This window comes from Scomber japonicus, chromosome 2, assembly GCF_027409825.1.
Source record: "Scomber japonicus isolate fScoJap1 chromosome 2, fScoJap1.pri, whole genome shotgun sequence".
Lineage (NCBI taxonomy): Eukaryota > Metazoa > Chordata > Actinopteri > Scombriformes > Scombridae > Scomber > Scomber japonicus.
In genome coordinates, this window is record NC_070579.1 from 24,770,837 (window position 1) to 24,785,703 (window position 14,867).

At 39.6% G+C, this 14,867-nt stretch overlaps 1 protein-coding gene across 1 annotated transcript in view; it reads right to left on the bottom strand.

Annotated features, from left to right (window-relative positions):
- Positions 1-244: 244 nt before the first annotated feature.
- usp43a (ubiquitin specific peptidase 43a) overlaps positions 245-14,867 on the bottom strand; it is a 96,156-nt gene continuing 81,533 nt past the window's right edge. The window contains exons 10-16 of the mRNA XM_053331886.1: positions 13,345-13,422; positions 12,932-13,061; positions 9,888-10,007; positions 7,286-7,535; positions 6,938-7,096; positions 1,520-1,681; positions 245-1,410 (exon numbers count right to left, since the gene is read on the bottom strand). Of these exons, the coding sequence (XP_053187861.1) occupies positions 245-1,410; positions 1,520-1,681; positions 6,938-7,096; positions 7,286-7,535; positions 9,888-10,007; positions 12,932-13,061; positions 13,345-13,422 (2,065 nt within the window). The remainder of the gene's footprint in view (positions 1,411-1,519; positions 1,682-6,937; positions 7,097-7,285; positions 7,536-9,887; positions 10,008-12,931; positions 13,062-13,344; positions 13,423-14,867) is intronic.

Genomic DNA, 14,867 nt, shown 5'->3' on the forward strand with positions numbered 1-14,867 from the left:
ATAGACTCCCTCTGACAGGTTAAATCATTCCATTCTGCTATTTATATATCCAAACACTATAGCACCCCTCATTTACTCCATGGCTCTCAACTCCATGGTACAAACCTCTTAAGCCAGTGCATTTTCTGGGAACAACAAAGGCCTACCACTGTGAATTGAGCTCTATTGCTTTGATCTTGGAGATTGGACGTCATTCACTAGATGTCTGGTAAAAGGCTTTGTGCATGTGTCATATATCTCTGTGTCAGAAGCTGGACTCGGGGACTGTTCTTTTACGTCCCAGTGAGGTTGTGCTGTAACGAGTCCTCTGCAGGGTACTGTAAGATGGTTTGTCTGTTGTTAGGCTGCGTGTTGGTGCAGGCGCTGTAGACATCCCGTTACGATGTAAAGATGCTGTCCTGCGCATGCTCTGCTCTGACTTTGTGGGGATGTTGGAGGAGCTCTGGGAGCGTTTGATGTCAGATGGGGTAGTTCGTCCCAACTTCCCGTTTGACAGTTCACTGCCCAGCTGGCCTGAGCCATAAGACTTGCCACCCTCCACCCCAGTACCGCCTCCTGCTGCTCCGTTGGACAGCGAAAGCCTAGAGAGAGTCCTTCTGCCTCCCTCCTCACCTCCTCCTTTCCCTGACTCACTCTCTTTGGTTTTCTTTGGGTCTTTATCCTTCTTTAGGAAGTTACCTTTCAAGAAAGAGAGCAGTCCCTCATGGCTCTTGTGCACTTCTCCCTTCTTAGGCTTGGAGTTTCCTTCATATGCACCTTGACGCTCCCTATCAGCCCTGTCTCCCATTTGTCTTCTCAGAGTCCCATCATGAAGGCTGGGAGTACTGTAGCTGGGCTGAACTCCAGCACTGGAGCCCATTTTTGGCTCAGTGTCCTGGAGAGCTTTGGAGGAGCTCTGCTTCTTGGCATCTTTTCTCCTGGTTAGGGTGTTGCTGCTAGAGCTACTGCTGATATTGGTGGTAGCCTCATCCCTTGGCTGGCTCCCCTTACTTCGTCTCAAGCTGGTTGTTTTGTCTGATGGCCTCTTCTGGCCCTCTGGGACCTTTGGAGATTCAGGCTCATCTCCCGCTTTACCCACAAAACTTAAGCTCCCAACACTGGAAGATCGAATATTGTTTGCAGTCTTGCTCTCAGCAGATTCCTTTGCACTGCGTGGTTCACTCATCAGCATCACTATTGGATCCTTTGTGCACCGGGGTCGCCGGCCAGATTCCAAATACTGGACCAGCTCCACAGGAGCAGGATCTCGGGTCCCTGGAGGTGCTGGGTGAGGTTTTCGTCGGTCTTTTGAACCAAAGGACCAGCGCAGGGGAAGCACTTTGCTCAGGGTGTCCTTGGTCTTGGTGGGGGCTCTCATGCTCACACTGCGTCCTTGAAGACCCCTGATAAATGGCCTGCTCTCAAAACCCCCTTACAATTATGTAGAGAAGAAAGTGTTTTAGTTTTTTGCAAAATGTAAACAATGCATTAATCTTGAAGAAATCGATAAATAAGCCACTAATTAGATAAGCCCCCCTACCTCTTTCCTCTTTAGAACCATTCTCAAGGAAGACTGGAGACTCTGGTGAATCAGGTATGGAAGACGGGCAGGTGGTGGAGGATCTAGACACAAGACTGCCTCTCTTACTGTTGCTTGTCAGCCGGATTAGCCAGTGATCTGACATTGATGAACTTGTGGAGCCTGTGAGACACACAGAGGTAAGAAGGGAAGTAAATGTAATAATAACACACTTTAAACAAGGGTTATTTATGTGAAAGTACATAAACCTGCCATTAACCGATTAATGGCAGCGTAATTAATCATTTCTGAATGCAGGTCACAGCCAAGCTACTAATTCAATAATGATTAATTCAGTTTGTATTCACTTTAACATATAGCAGTTCTGTTGTCATTGAGCTTTTAACCCATATTTCAAACAACAGAACTGCAGCTAATCTGCTTCATTAGAACATTGTGGGAGCAGGTTTTAAAGTAAGCAAACAACCTCACGACTGTAATTATATTCTGATTCGAACTGATTCTGAGTGACATTCAGAAGAATTTGACACTCCGCCACACTGCCCCACACCCCCTGCATCTTATCCATCTCAAACCAATGAAAAAAGCAGGGACAAAAAAAGAAAGAATTTCCTAAAATTCTATTAGACTTGGAACCAATGTCTCATTTGGCCAATCTGTCTCCTCTATCTCAATTCTTTCTCCATCCATGGATGCATCTCTATTTTGTGCCGTGAATAAGGTTACAGAGGACACAAACAAGAAGTTATAAAGAACTCATAAATTCAATTTAAAACTTTGCTATGCAGAGACAACACCATCCGTTGCCCAGTAATCAACCCTCACTCATCTATTTCAGCGTCTCAAGTAGAAAGGGGTTATTTTAGAGGTGTCTGGCTTTCTTTGGTGGTAACTCAGTATGAAGTGGGTACTTGTTTTGAGGCCTAATTGGCTTTTGCAGAGTGAACACACAGCGACTCAGAGCACTTCACATTTCATCTTAAATATGCACCTACTGTAGATGCTTGTTATACATTGATTTTTCACAGCTGCAGTATACTGAGGTGGGCACAACAAACAGGATGGTTGCTACAAGTAGGTAGGGTATTATTAGAATGTAGATAGAAACAGCTACACTACAGTGCTTGATGTTTTGAGTATGCAAAATATAAACAAACAACATTTTTTGGTGAAAAATTTAGTTTTCATTCGGTTGGTATACTTTACTGTCAACAGATGCACAACAAATTGCATTCTGACATGTGTAGTCATACATAGTACACACAAAAGGGGGTTGTTATTGTTCATGAGGTAACTATACAGCAAGAGGAGATTCATAATAATAGTTGTTGAGTTCATAATAAGGTTGATGCCTTAATGATTAGAGGCATTCTGACATGTTCAGTATCCATATCGGCATGCCCTCCACTCAGCAGCCTCAGCACTAGGTTTCAAGTTAATTTCCATGCATGCATGACTGCTATGATGTATCTGACTTTCCTTGGCAGTTGGTACATTTTTCATTCCTCTTATAGTTTGAAATAAAAATGTAAAAGGTTTAATACCAGTACAGAACATGCCGAAGTATAAGACATTGTCTTGGCTTGAGTATACATGATTGACAGAAAGCACTTGAAAAAATCAGTGTTGTAACCCAGAGGCCATATAGTGAACTTTTTCTATTTGTATATTGTGCGCATCAACCTTCTGTGTGTTTGTGCTTGTTGATCTTTCTCTCTTTGTCTGGTGAACCTGCTGTGGCATCACTATGGGCCTGCGTGTAAAAACGTGTGCAAACTTGACATCACCGCACACAATGTGCAAGCTGATCTACTAACGCAGCGCACTGAGGTTTGCGTCTTTCAACTGTGCAAGATAGTACGTGCTGTCCATTTAGCACGTTTGCCATAATTACTATGCAAGGTGGGGCGTTTCAACCCCAGTGTGCAAAATACAGGGAGGAGAAAATGCAAATATGTTATTTAGAACACGCATTGAGATTTACCAAACCTGAAGGTAATTTTACTGACGGAAACTGCATCTATAAATAATACCTTTGAAGGGCAGGTATTAACCGGCTGCGCACTGCGTACAGATGACTTCTGTTACTGTGGAGAGGAGGAGAAGGAGGCACAATGACAGAATGCGCACAGGACGGAGTTGTTAATAATTTTGGAGTGGAATATTTTTGGTTTTACTAACAGCATTGACTTCGTCATAAATAATCTCCCATATGTGGGTTTTTCTGGTAATATTTGTTTTTGTTATAACTCAATATATTTGTTAACCTCTTCCACTAGAACCTGATCACATTTCATTTTGCGCTTTCTGGCTTTCTGCTCGTCCAAACATTCAGACATGCAAAACCGTAAATACTGCTGTCTCCACCCTGTTGCACCTGTTTTCATTTACACAGTTATTCTTAGTAGATCACCTGCAAAACACACGCAAACGACATGCGCAATCTATTGCACTGTGCACGCAATTTAGTACCCACTATTTGGGATCTTAGTAAATCAGGCCCTATGTGTAATGGGCTGCAGATGAGCTCCTCTGATTGGCTAAGTCAATGATTGTGTGATTTAGTGTTATTCCAGGGGGCTTCACTTCCAGCCTAAGTGAAGCCCAGTGAAGATGTGGAGTGCAAAGATACACCACTTAAGGAGCTTCAGCTGGTGCTGAACATTAATGGGGTGAAGGTGAGAAACTGAATTACAGCGGGAGGTAATACACCTGTGGGTTCAAGCTCTAGAGCAGGAGCATGGACAACCCCCTGCATCTGCGTCCACCAAATGGGTAACATAATCTATTCGTGTGTATGTCTGCATAAATGTGTATTGCATCTACACTACAAGCTAAATCTTGTGTGAGCATTCAGTCATGACGAAATTACACACAGACAGATGAAATGCAGGTGGAAAAACATTACATGTGTCTGAGTTTTAGACTTTGAACATGCAACCTACTGAAGTGTCCTGTCTTTCCAACTCAGATGTGAGCAGATTGCGCTTTTATCTCCAGCTCTTTCGAGTGGGTGGTGTGTTACATCCAAACTGCCAAAGATGAGTGTGGAATAAGTAATATCAAAAGAAATACATGCAAGTAAGCTTTACATCATAGGATAGATGAGCACAGTAATCACAGAGGATATGGAAGATTGGATGGCATGTGATACACCGTTCTAATCAAAGTATATGTATATATGTATACTGTTCTGTTCGCATGGTGTTAATACATTCTCCTGTATAACATGGAATTGCACTACAGCAAGCTGAGCAGTGTTGTTTTCCTGCTATTTTTCTTTAGATGTATCTGGGGGGTCGCTGAATGATAGTGTGTATACTGTACATATACATACATACATATATGGAGAATTCATAAGCAAGTAAAGGAAAGTTTTATTGGTGTTGAAAGAGCAGCAATTAGGCTGGTAGTTCAAGATGTTAGACTGGTAATAATGTTACATATTTGCTGACCTTTTCTATCATGTACTGATTTACTGTGAAAAAAAAATGTGTTCTCCAAATAGTTCCATCCTTCCTTTCTGCCTTTTCATCTGTTGAATATTTTTGGAATTCATTTATGTGTATGATGGCCCAGCACTTAGTATACAGTTACTGGATGGAGGCTAGACTGGAGGTTTCCGCACAATGAATTATTGATCATTTTGAAATATATATTTTTTCTTTCAAATTTGTTCTGAACTTGTCTTTGAAGCTAACAAACCCAAGACCCCATTTCATGTGAAAGAGTGTGTCCTGTACAATCCATTACATCTGGGTGTTCATCATGTAAACAAGCACTCTGCACTTTCACTGGTACACCTTTGAATAGTTATCAATGTCAAAAGTGGTTAGAGCGCATGCTATATATGCAGCCGACCCCGGTTCGAATCCCAATCGGAGGTCCTTTGCTGCATGTTACACTCCCCTCTTTTTCCCATGTTTCCTCTCAGTCTACTGATAAATAAAGGTGTCTATGCCAACAAAATCTAGAAAAACATGCTTTTGCCTTCCATTCCACACACCTACCTAAGGGTGATTAAGCTTTTTAGGCCATTGTGCCTAAACTATGGAAAGCTCTGCCTGCACCCTTATGGTCTTCTGACTCTCTTTATGCATTTAAAAAACAGCTGAAACACATCTGTTTCAACAGGCGTTTAGGTAACCTGTAGGCACCAAGCTTTAGTACTATATATTTTATTACTTTTACTTATTACATTATTATCATTCTATGTATACATGTGTTTATGTGTAGATGTATATGTACCTATATGTATATTGTCTGTACATGAATGTGTGTGCATATCTATGTATATACATATACAGTATATATACAGTATACACATATTTTGTGTGTGTGTGTGTGTAGTGTACGGATTGTAGTACCATCTTTTTTGTATGCTTTATCTGTCTATGTAAAGCACTATATAAATAAGTTTTACTTACTTACTTACACGCTGCCTTCAAACAAGTATTTGGTATTTCTGGGTCATGATTAACATAAGCCATTTGGGTGCCATTGGATTGTTACATGCAGCTATTTAAGCATTTCTGTTAAAAAGTGTATTTTTTGTATTTACTCCAGAGCAGTGGCTTGCACAGACTTTTTGAAGGGCAGGGGCGAAAAGAAAAAAAAGGGCACAGCACGTTCTCGCCACTGAAGAGGGCACTTCAGTGCATGTTTTTGCCACCCAAGAGGGCAGTTTAGTGTGTTTTGCAAACCAGGAGGGCACCTTAGCACGGGTTTTGGCGACCCCCCCGCCCCCACATACACATACACACACACATACACACACACACACATACACACACACACTAATCACATACACTACTGATCTCACTGACTTCCACACCCTGTATTGTAAAGTTAGCTAAGGTTAAATTTCATGATGACATGATAACCTGACATAGGCCTATACATGCTTTGAACAACATAGTGTAATCACTAACAGAAATAACCATACTGTAAATTATTCCATATGACTCTTGCAGCAGCATATATGTTACTATTATTCACAAGTCAGCCCTGTGGAGAAAAAAGCACTGATATTCTTACACTATTCTACTATATAATATGTTTATCTTACTGTATACAAATATGCTTTCACTGTGCATGTTCTGTCATTTTGATAATAACTGCAATTTTTCTTTAAATATTTATTTACACAACAATTTTTATTAAAAGTTTATTAACACAAAAATGCAATGAATAACTTTCCATGATTTCCATGTTTTGACTCATATAACCGGTCAATGTTAAAATAATCTGGGTCGGCTCTAACTTTCAGAATTCTTCTTTAGTAATTTTATAACCTATTTTTTAAGCACACACATTACATAGGTTTTTGTCCTACTAACATCAATTTACACAAATACACATGCTCTTTTATCCATCAAATAATGAATGTAAGCCAATTGCTAGTCATAGGTAACATACCTCTGAGGGAGCTACTGGCCGACCATGGAGGAATGACATTGCGTCTCTGGTAGAAAAGGATGTAGGCCCCTCTGGTACATACTTCCTCCTCTGGCACCAGGTCTACACTGCTGTCATCGTAGCTATACCACTGACTGTCCACTGAGTTCCTGCAGTAGGCTGGATTAGAAAAATGAAACAATGTAAAACAGTATATGTATATGACGTAGTTAATCATCAAAATTGTTACTGATCTAACTAATTGGCACTTTTTATTATGTGCAGTCACTTGACAATGTGACCTAGAAAATCCATAATAGACTGTATAATCATGCAGTAAATAATGTATTATGCCACCCTCTTCCTTACCAGTATAGTGTCCACCGTGCATTCCTCCATGATGGTTACACACAGCGTAAAGGTCATACAGATAGTCGTGGGGTAGGTTCATGTCAGCAGGTTGGTGGTGTTGGCCTGAGGTCTGTTTCCACGATGGTGGCCAGGCCCCCATGTTCAGGTTCCTCATACTCTGACTCCTCTTCACCACATGGGGGGCCATATCCAAACCAGTCAGAGGGAAATGCACCAGGGTTGACAGCTTGTTCCTCCGCTCGCCCACCTGTTTCAACATTATACAGTACATTTATGTGCAATTATGGGAAAAAAAACAAATTTCACACAAAAAGCAACACTAAACAATATAAAAACAGAGATGGATAGAAAAGGATTTAGTTTAGTAGAAAACTAGCTGCATGGTGTCGAGGTTGAAACTTTCAAGCATGGACCATCAGTGATGCTAAAGCAAGCTTTTATTTATTCATTTATGTTTTGCTCTTACTACAATAAGGAAAAAAGATGAAAAACAGGCTTGTGACTTTCATAAAGTGACCAGACTTACAATAAAGTTTAAACTCTCCAAGATAAATATAGCATGCCATAATAAACTATTCTTTACTATTAAAAACTCAGTGCCCCACCTGGGATAGTAACCTTACAAGGTGGAAAGGCCTGCATAACCTCTTGACCTTATGAGCTACATTGTGTGAAGCACTGTGCTCTGGTAAAATCTTCTATGCAAAACTGGTCCCTGGCACAGAATGTGATTGACTAAATCCCGATGCAAAGGTGGAGCGAAATCCACCTCCACACCTTCAGTTTGTAATTTCTGTTAAAAGTTTTCGATCTCAAGCAAATAGAACCCTGAAAATGCCATGAAGATTGTTTGTTCAAACTGGAAAGCTCCTCTAGGCCTACAGGTTATACACTCTTATACAACAGGCTGAGAAGAACTTCCTGTGTAACCTCAGTGGAGATGCTCACTGACTATTACACACGACAACACACATAGCTTTCAATAGGTATTACTAGTATCATCTGACATGGGAAGCAGTTCTTATGTTGCATGCTTGGAATTTTTATCTTGATAAGTCAGTTTGGTCTGATAAAAATTCTAATTCAAGGTTAGAGAAGGGCTTTGAGGAACTGAATTGATTTGTGTTGTCCATTTTGCATTCCAGGGGGAGGGCCCTCACATCAATTTACTTTATGATAGAAAAGGTAAAGCAGTTTCCATGGTGTGAGCATAAATACATACCAGTGACAAATTAAAGGAAACGCTGGTAGTGGTCTAAATCCTTGACTCCTACAATGAGGGAATCCAGTGGCTCTGTTATGTTGTGTGTGTGGGGGGGGTGGGGTGGGGGGGGGGCATTTGCATGCTGGCATGGTTTAGGTCGGATTGTCCCCTTAGACCAATACCAAGTTGTTGTGAGTGATTACTTTATTCTATGATGAAACATTTCTATCCTGGTGGGCACGAGAGGTCACTGAATGGTTTGATGAGCATGAAAATGATGTGAATTATATGCTATGACCTTCGCAGTCCAGACCCGATTGAACACCTATGGAGGATTATGGACGGACATGTTAGACAGTGCTCTCTAGAGAGGCGTCTGGAGAGGCAGTCAAGACAGAGGGCAGCAGCTTGAACACTTTAGCCATGACATGTTGACATTCCTAGTATCCAGGCATGTGTGAGGAAACTAATGAGTTCCCTGGGAATGCTACGTTGTTGGAATTTGTCTGGAAGGTTCCTAATGTGAATGTGCATTGGGTAGAGGGGAAGAATGTGGTTGGTGCTCATGAACTAAGGAGCTGATTGAAGTATGGGCAGACAGCAGACATTATACTTCATATGACTTTCATGTTAAAGTACTTACATCCCCTGAAACTGTAATGGCTTGAATCCATATTTTCTATGACATATTTGATGCAACAATGAATATGAGTGCATTTAATCTGAATCACAGTTAGCTATTGGAAATTGGTTTATTATTTTTGCTTCTTCCACTCCTCACAGAAATAAAGATCAGCAAACCACACATAAGGTGTAGACGTAACTCAAATATTGTTTTACTTTTCTTTAAGCTGCATTAATTGATGTTTGGACACCCAGAGGCAACAGTATAAGCTGTAAAAACAATATTGATAATATTACCTTTAAGATATTATGGTAAATGTATTGAGGTTGTGTTTTTGGCCAAGATTACAATAATCTAATGCAACTTCTGGGGGCTCTTTAGAAGGCTAAATGGTCCACTATGTTTCCCAGCCAGTCCCTAACTTTGTTTACAGCTTGGTATTGGACAGGTGGGTGAATCAGAAGATCTTTGCTGGAAATAGCTGCCTGCTGTTGACAATAAGGTTAATGAGAGTGGTGAGAGTGAGCCAAGATGAAACCATAAGCTCAAACATACAAAAAATCTCTGTAGACCTTAGAGCAACTGCAGACTGGGGTGATAATTCACTGATGTCACCACTACCAGCTACGTGTTTCCAAATGTATATAGTAATTTGAGCAATGGTGCTTCAAAATAGATTAGTGTAACTTATTTATAATTTATATATTTAATTTGATGAAAGATTAAATATACTACTTGTAATAAGCATAAACTGTTTTCAGCTCACTTACCTGTCGGAAGCGCTTGAGATGAAGGATCAGTATGTCAGGGAGTGTCCACAGGCTCATCTTTACCATGCCCTGCTGAAGCTGCTTACAGTGGGGGCACTTCCAAGCATCGTCTGGGGCAAGCTGGAATCAGTCAATCAATCTATTAATTCAATGATTATTAATATGGAAGTAGTTTTTCATCCATCTTTTATCCACCCTAATCAAAACCCTGACTCATTTAAAAAAACATAATCGTGTCTGATTTTTTCTTTTCTGGTTTTCCGCTTCGAAAAAGCATCTTGACGTTCATACAACACCCGTTACAGCAAATGATTGAACACTTGTTTTTTATAAGCTTCTCAAGAGTGGAGTTAGGTTTCCTTCACTGCAAGATAACACATTAGAAGTAGAGTTTTGCTGCCTTACAGTATTTTCTACTTGCTTTAAGGGTTAAGAGGCTCTTTATTGCAGACCGGGAGAATCTAGGGACAAAAGTGTGATGGTCACCTGTGTTTGACTGACATTTAAAAGACATCTTCGCACAGCTTACACTTGTTAAGTATGGTTTTGACACATGAGAAATACTTTTGGCTTTGTGTTCACTCTTCACACAGCTCAGACAAGCAATGGCTGTCTTCACAAGAATTATGCTATTAAGATCAAATCAGCCCAGTCCTAACTGGCATTTTGGTAAATGATCAATTATATCTGTAAAATATCAGTTATCCTGAGTCTACACCTGTCATGTTGCCAGTCATGGTAAAACCTACATTTTCCATTACTATGGTTACAGACCAGGCTCCAGGGAATCATTGTCCCTCTTTCAAAACTCTGTGCCTCTCTTCTTCAGGTGTTATACAGATTTTTCAGATTGTATTTTATAAAAACAAATCAGGAAATTAAATAGATTTGTCTGCATCATTTAATAAAACATAATTAGCGCAGGAGAAAAAACTACGTTACAGGCTTCACAATCCTATCAGTCTCATTGGCATGCTGCACGCTGAGTTCAGTGACTACTGAAATCACAGCTTGCAACCTCTACTACAGTATCACAAAATGAATACCTGTTTTGTCATGTTTCTGATGAGACAATTGATTGCCAATTACAGATGATTGCTGCGTCATGAGCAGAGCTGTGTCACTACATGTATTAGTGTATGAGAGAGAGAAAGAAAAAGAGAGATGTCTGTTCTGTAATTCTTCCAACTTAAGACATAAAGACTAAATGCAAGGAGGGGGAAAAATCAGGGGAACACATATCTTGTGAAAAGAGGCATCCTTCATACTCAACAGTTACTGATGACATCTGTCTGAAAATTAAAAATATGAATATGAAATGTCAGACCAAAGAAAAGTACATGAGAAGAAACTGAGTGCACATAAGCTATTAATACTGGTAGGAAGTCTTGACCTCACATAGAATAGACTAGAATAGAATATACTTTATTGTCCCCTAGGGGAAATTTGTCATGGACTCAAAGTGCGTAGTGCATAGTAGTAGCTGCCCTTACAGACAATAAATACACATAAAATACATATAACAGCTAAAGACGTACACGTAGGCTACATACACACTCATGACACATCCAATGAAAGATTAAAGCAAAATAAAAAATAAAACAAACAGAATCAAGCTTCCCAGGCCTCAGCGTACAGATCTATTTAAAATTTTGATTGAGGTGGGTACAAAAGAGTATTTAAAACGGTTTGGTTTGCCCAATTTTGGGATTCTGTACCTTCTGCCAGAAGGCAAGAGCTCGTATTGCGTTTGAAGGATGTGGGACGGATCCGACAATACCCTCCGCGCCTGCCTGAGTACAGACTGCTCATAGATGGACTGAAGGGAGAGCTTTTCAGTCCTCCCCATCACCTTCATAGCATGGATTTTTTTTACTCCTTCAGACATCCAAATGGGCCTCATCTACTATCTACCTGTTACACTGAAAGAGGTTAATCAATTCACTTACCAGTCTGAAAAATCAAACTAATAGTTTAACTTCATGGAATCAAACTGCTTTTTAACCAAAGTACATTCAGGGAGCACAAATGATCTCTTCCAAATATGCTCTTCTTTACATGTTCTTTACAATGTTCTATGAACACTTACCTTACACACATTATCTATGTGCTCAATTCCTAATGTATTAATACAATATATTTTTAAACCTTAATTTTCAATTCTTCTAAAGTTTTAATATCTGATGCATTTATGCTACCTTTTCACCACACCTGGAAGCGGAATTTCATTTCTTTATAGACAAGTAATGTAATTGGTGAAATGACAATGAAGGTCTTTGAATCATAAGTGATGTGCTCATTGTCAGTCTGTCCATACTCTGATAAACTCAGCAGCATTTAGAGCAGCTCATGTACGGCAGTTGAGCTTTCCCTGCTGTACAATAGTTAAAGAACTACAGTTACACTTCCTCTCCACTGGCTCATTTCAGTCACTAATTGGTGATGGTTTTACAGTCCATAAACTCATAGTGTACAGGGTTGTACACCACTGTAATGCTCTAGATACAGGAGAGGTCACTGTCCCTCACAACAACAGGAAGTGGGGGTGTGACTAAGAGGTATAAGTTTGGATGTCACCCTAAGGCTATTACACATAATATTAAAAACAGGTGTACAGGAAGGGTGTAAAATATAATATATAGTGTATTCTCTTAACCTGGTGGAATAATGGAAAAATTCCTCCAGCATTTATTTACAACTTTACTGCTGCATTAAAGGCAATTTGGTTTGTTTTTACTCTTTACAACCTAAATAGATACATTTTTCTCACATCACCAGGTGTATCAGGTTCGACTCAGCTTAAACTGTGTTTCGAAAGAACAAAAAAGGTATGCAAACAATTAGGAATAAAAACAGAAGAAGACAGAAAACAACATTAATGCAAAAAAAAACTATTGAACAATTAAATGACCAATTACTAATTAGTGAGGAATCAGTAGGAATCGAAGTGTAGTTTACTTCATTGCCAGTTTCAGTAATTAGAATTCACTTAAATACAGAGATAGATCTTGATTACTTGATAGTGGCGTTGCTTTCTGTCTCACCTGTTCCTCTTTGGTATACAGCTGGAAGCACTCATCCAAGGTACAGCTATGCTGCTGTAGGTGCTGCTGCTGCTGGTTCCTTACACTTTCCGCATCCTTCACCACCTCCTCCTGGATGCTGCCAAACAGACTGGAGCACACACACACACACACACACACACACACACACACACACACACACACACACACACACACACACACACACACACACACACACACACACACACATTAACACAGGATGCATTGTTCCCTTTAAGTTGCAGAATTGTGTCTAAAGTGTTTGGATCAGAGAGTCTGTTTGTGCCATTTGACAGACACAGAGTAAATCTAAACTGTGTGTGGGTTCACATACATGTACTCCACTAGAAATAAAATTGTTAATGTTAATGTTAAAGTGTATGTTAATGTCTTACCATTCTTTAATCTTGTGCTCCCACTCAATGACAACCTTCACATGTGGAGGTCCCCCGGGGCCGCAAAACTTCAGGGCTCTACAATGCAGAAAAACAGTAAAATCACATCATAAATTGAAATACACATCTCACTCTGTGTATGATGTTAATTTACTCAGTGTTTGTGGAAAGTATTGCCTCATCTCTGGAAGGCTGCAAACAGAAACCAAAGCGGGCTGAAATCTGTGTTGGTGTCACACTGTGAATAATGGACCTGACAGTTAACACAGAGAGACAACACACTCACACTCTGGCACCAGAAAGATCACACAGAGGGTCAGTGGGCACAGGTGAGACCTTGTTTCACATCATGTATTAATATTCAAACATCAGTCATAATGTGGTGGGGGTGATATGTTTTTATTGCAGACCTTGTGATCACTGGTTTGATCTCAGGAGGAAAGATAAAACGGCATCCGTATTCAACAGCTAAACAGCATTGATAGAGGGTAAGGGTAGATTTAGCAATGGTTGGACACAATGGGCAGGAGCTATTGTTTTGTTTCGTGAACATGATGGATCACAAGTAGCAGATATTTTGGATTCATGTCAAAAATCAGTTCCCTTTGATAGGACAGTCTGGAGACTTCAGACCGATTCCGATTCTCACTATGAGTAATCTAATTCCTACTTCAAAGTGGAACTCATGTTGTTTACTTGTTCATTGTGAACATGTTTAATGTATTACCATGTACATGCTGAGTGTTACTATGCGAAGCTGCCAAGGCCAAAATTAAATACTTCACTTGCACATACATATATACTGCTAATAAGCACGTGCACAAACTGTACATCATACATACTCTCACACATATGCATACAAGCATGAATGTACATATATGCATGTATGTATGTATATTCCTAAGCGTATGCATTTATGTGCAAGTGTACATAACCTGTCAAACCTAAGCTCAAAATGGCAACATTGTTTTTAACAACACTGATTGTGGAAAGGAACAGATTCTCAAACCTACTTTGTTATTAACTAAATCCATAAATGCCCCTCTAACCTTCCACTTGAGTTTCACATGAGCACTGTAGTAATAATTGCCTCTGGATGAATGAGAAACCTATCACACTCAATACATAATACAGGACGCAGTTGTCATTTATACAAAAATCAATTAAATTCATTTTTAAAATGCTCTTTTGCCTACTGTCACCATGGGGCTACTTGGCTTTATGAATCTCATAATAATGCAAAATAACATAAAAAATCATAATAAAAAGATAATTAAACTCCCAATTAATTTCCCTATTTTGTTTTTAAAAGATTCATTTAATTTTTAAGGTCCCACCACTCAGAATTACATTTGCTAATGTGTTCGTCAGTCATACTACACCCCACAATTAATTTTTACAGCTTTAACATTTCCATTTTAATTGAAATGATCAAATCTTTGAATTTAAAATATATGTGAAAAGTGTGACAGCTGGAAACTAAATGAAATCCAATCCTCAAAGCAGTAGGGGCTTTGATTATT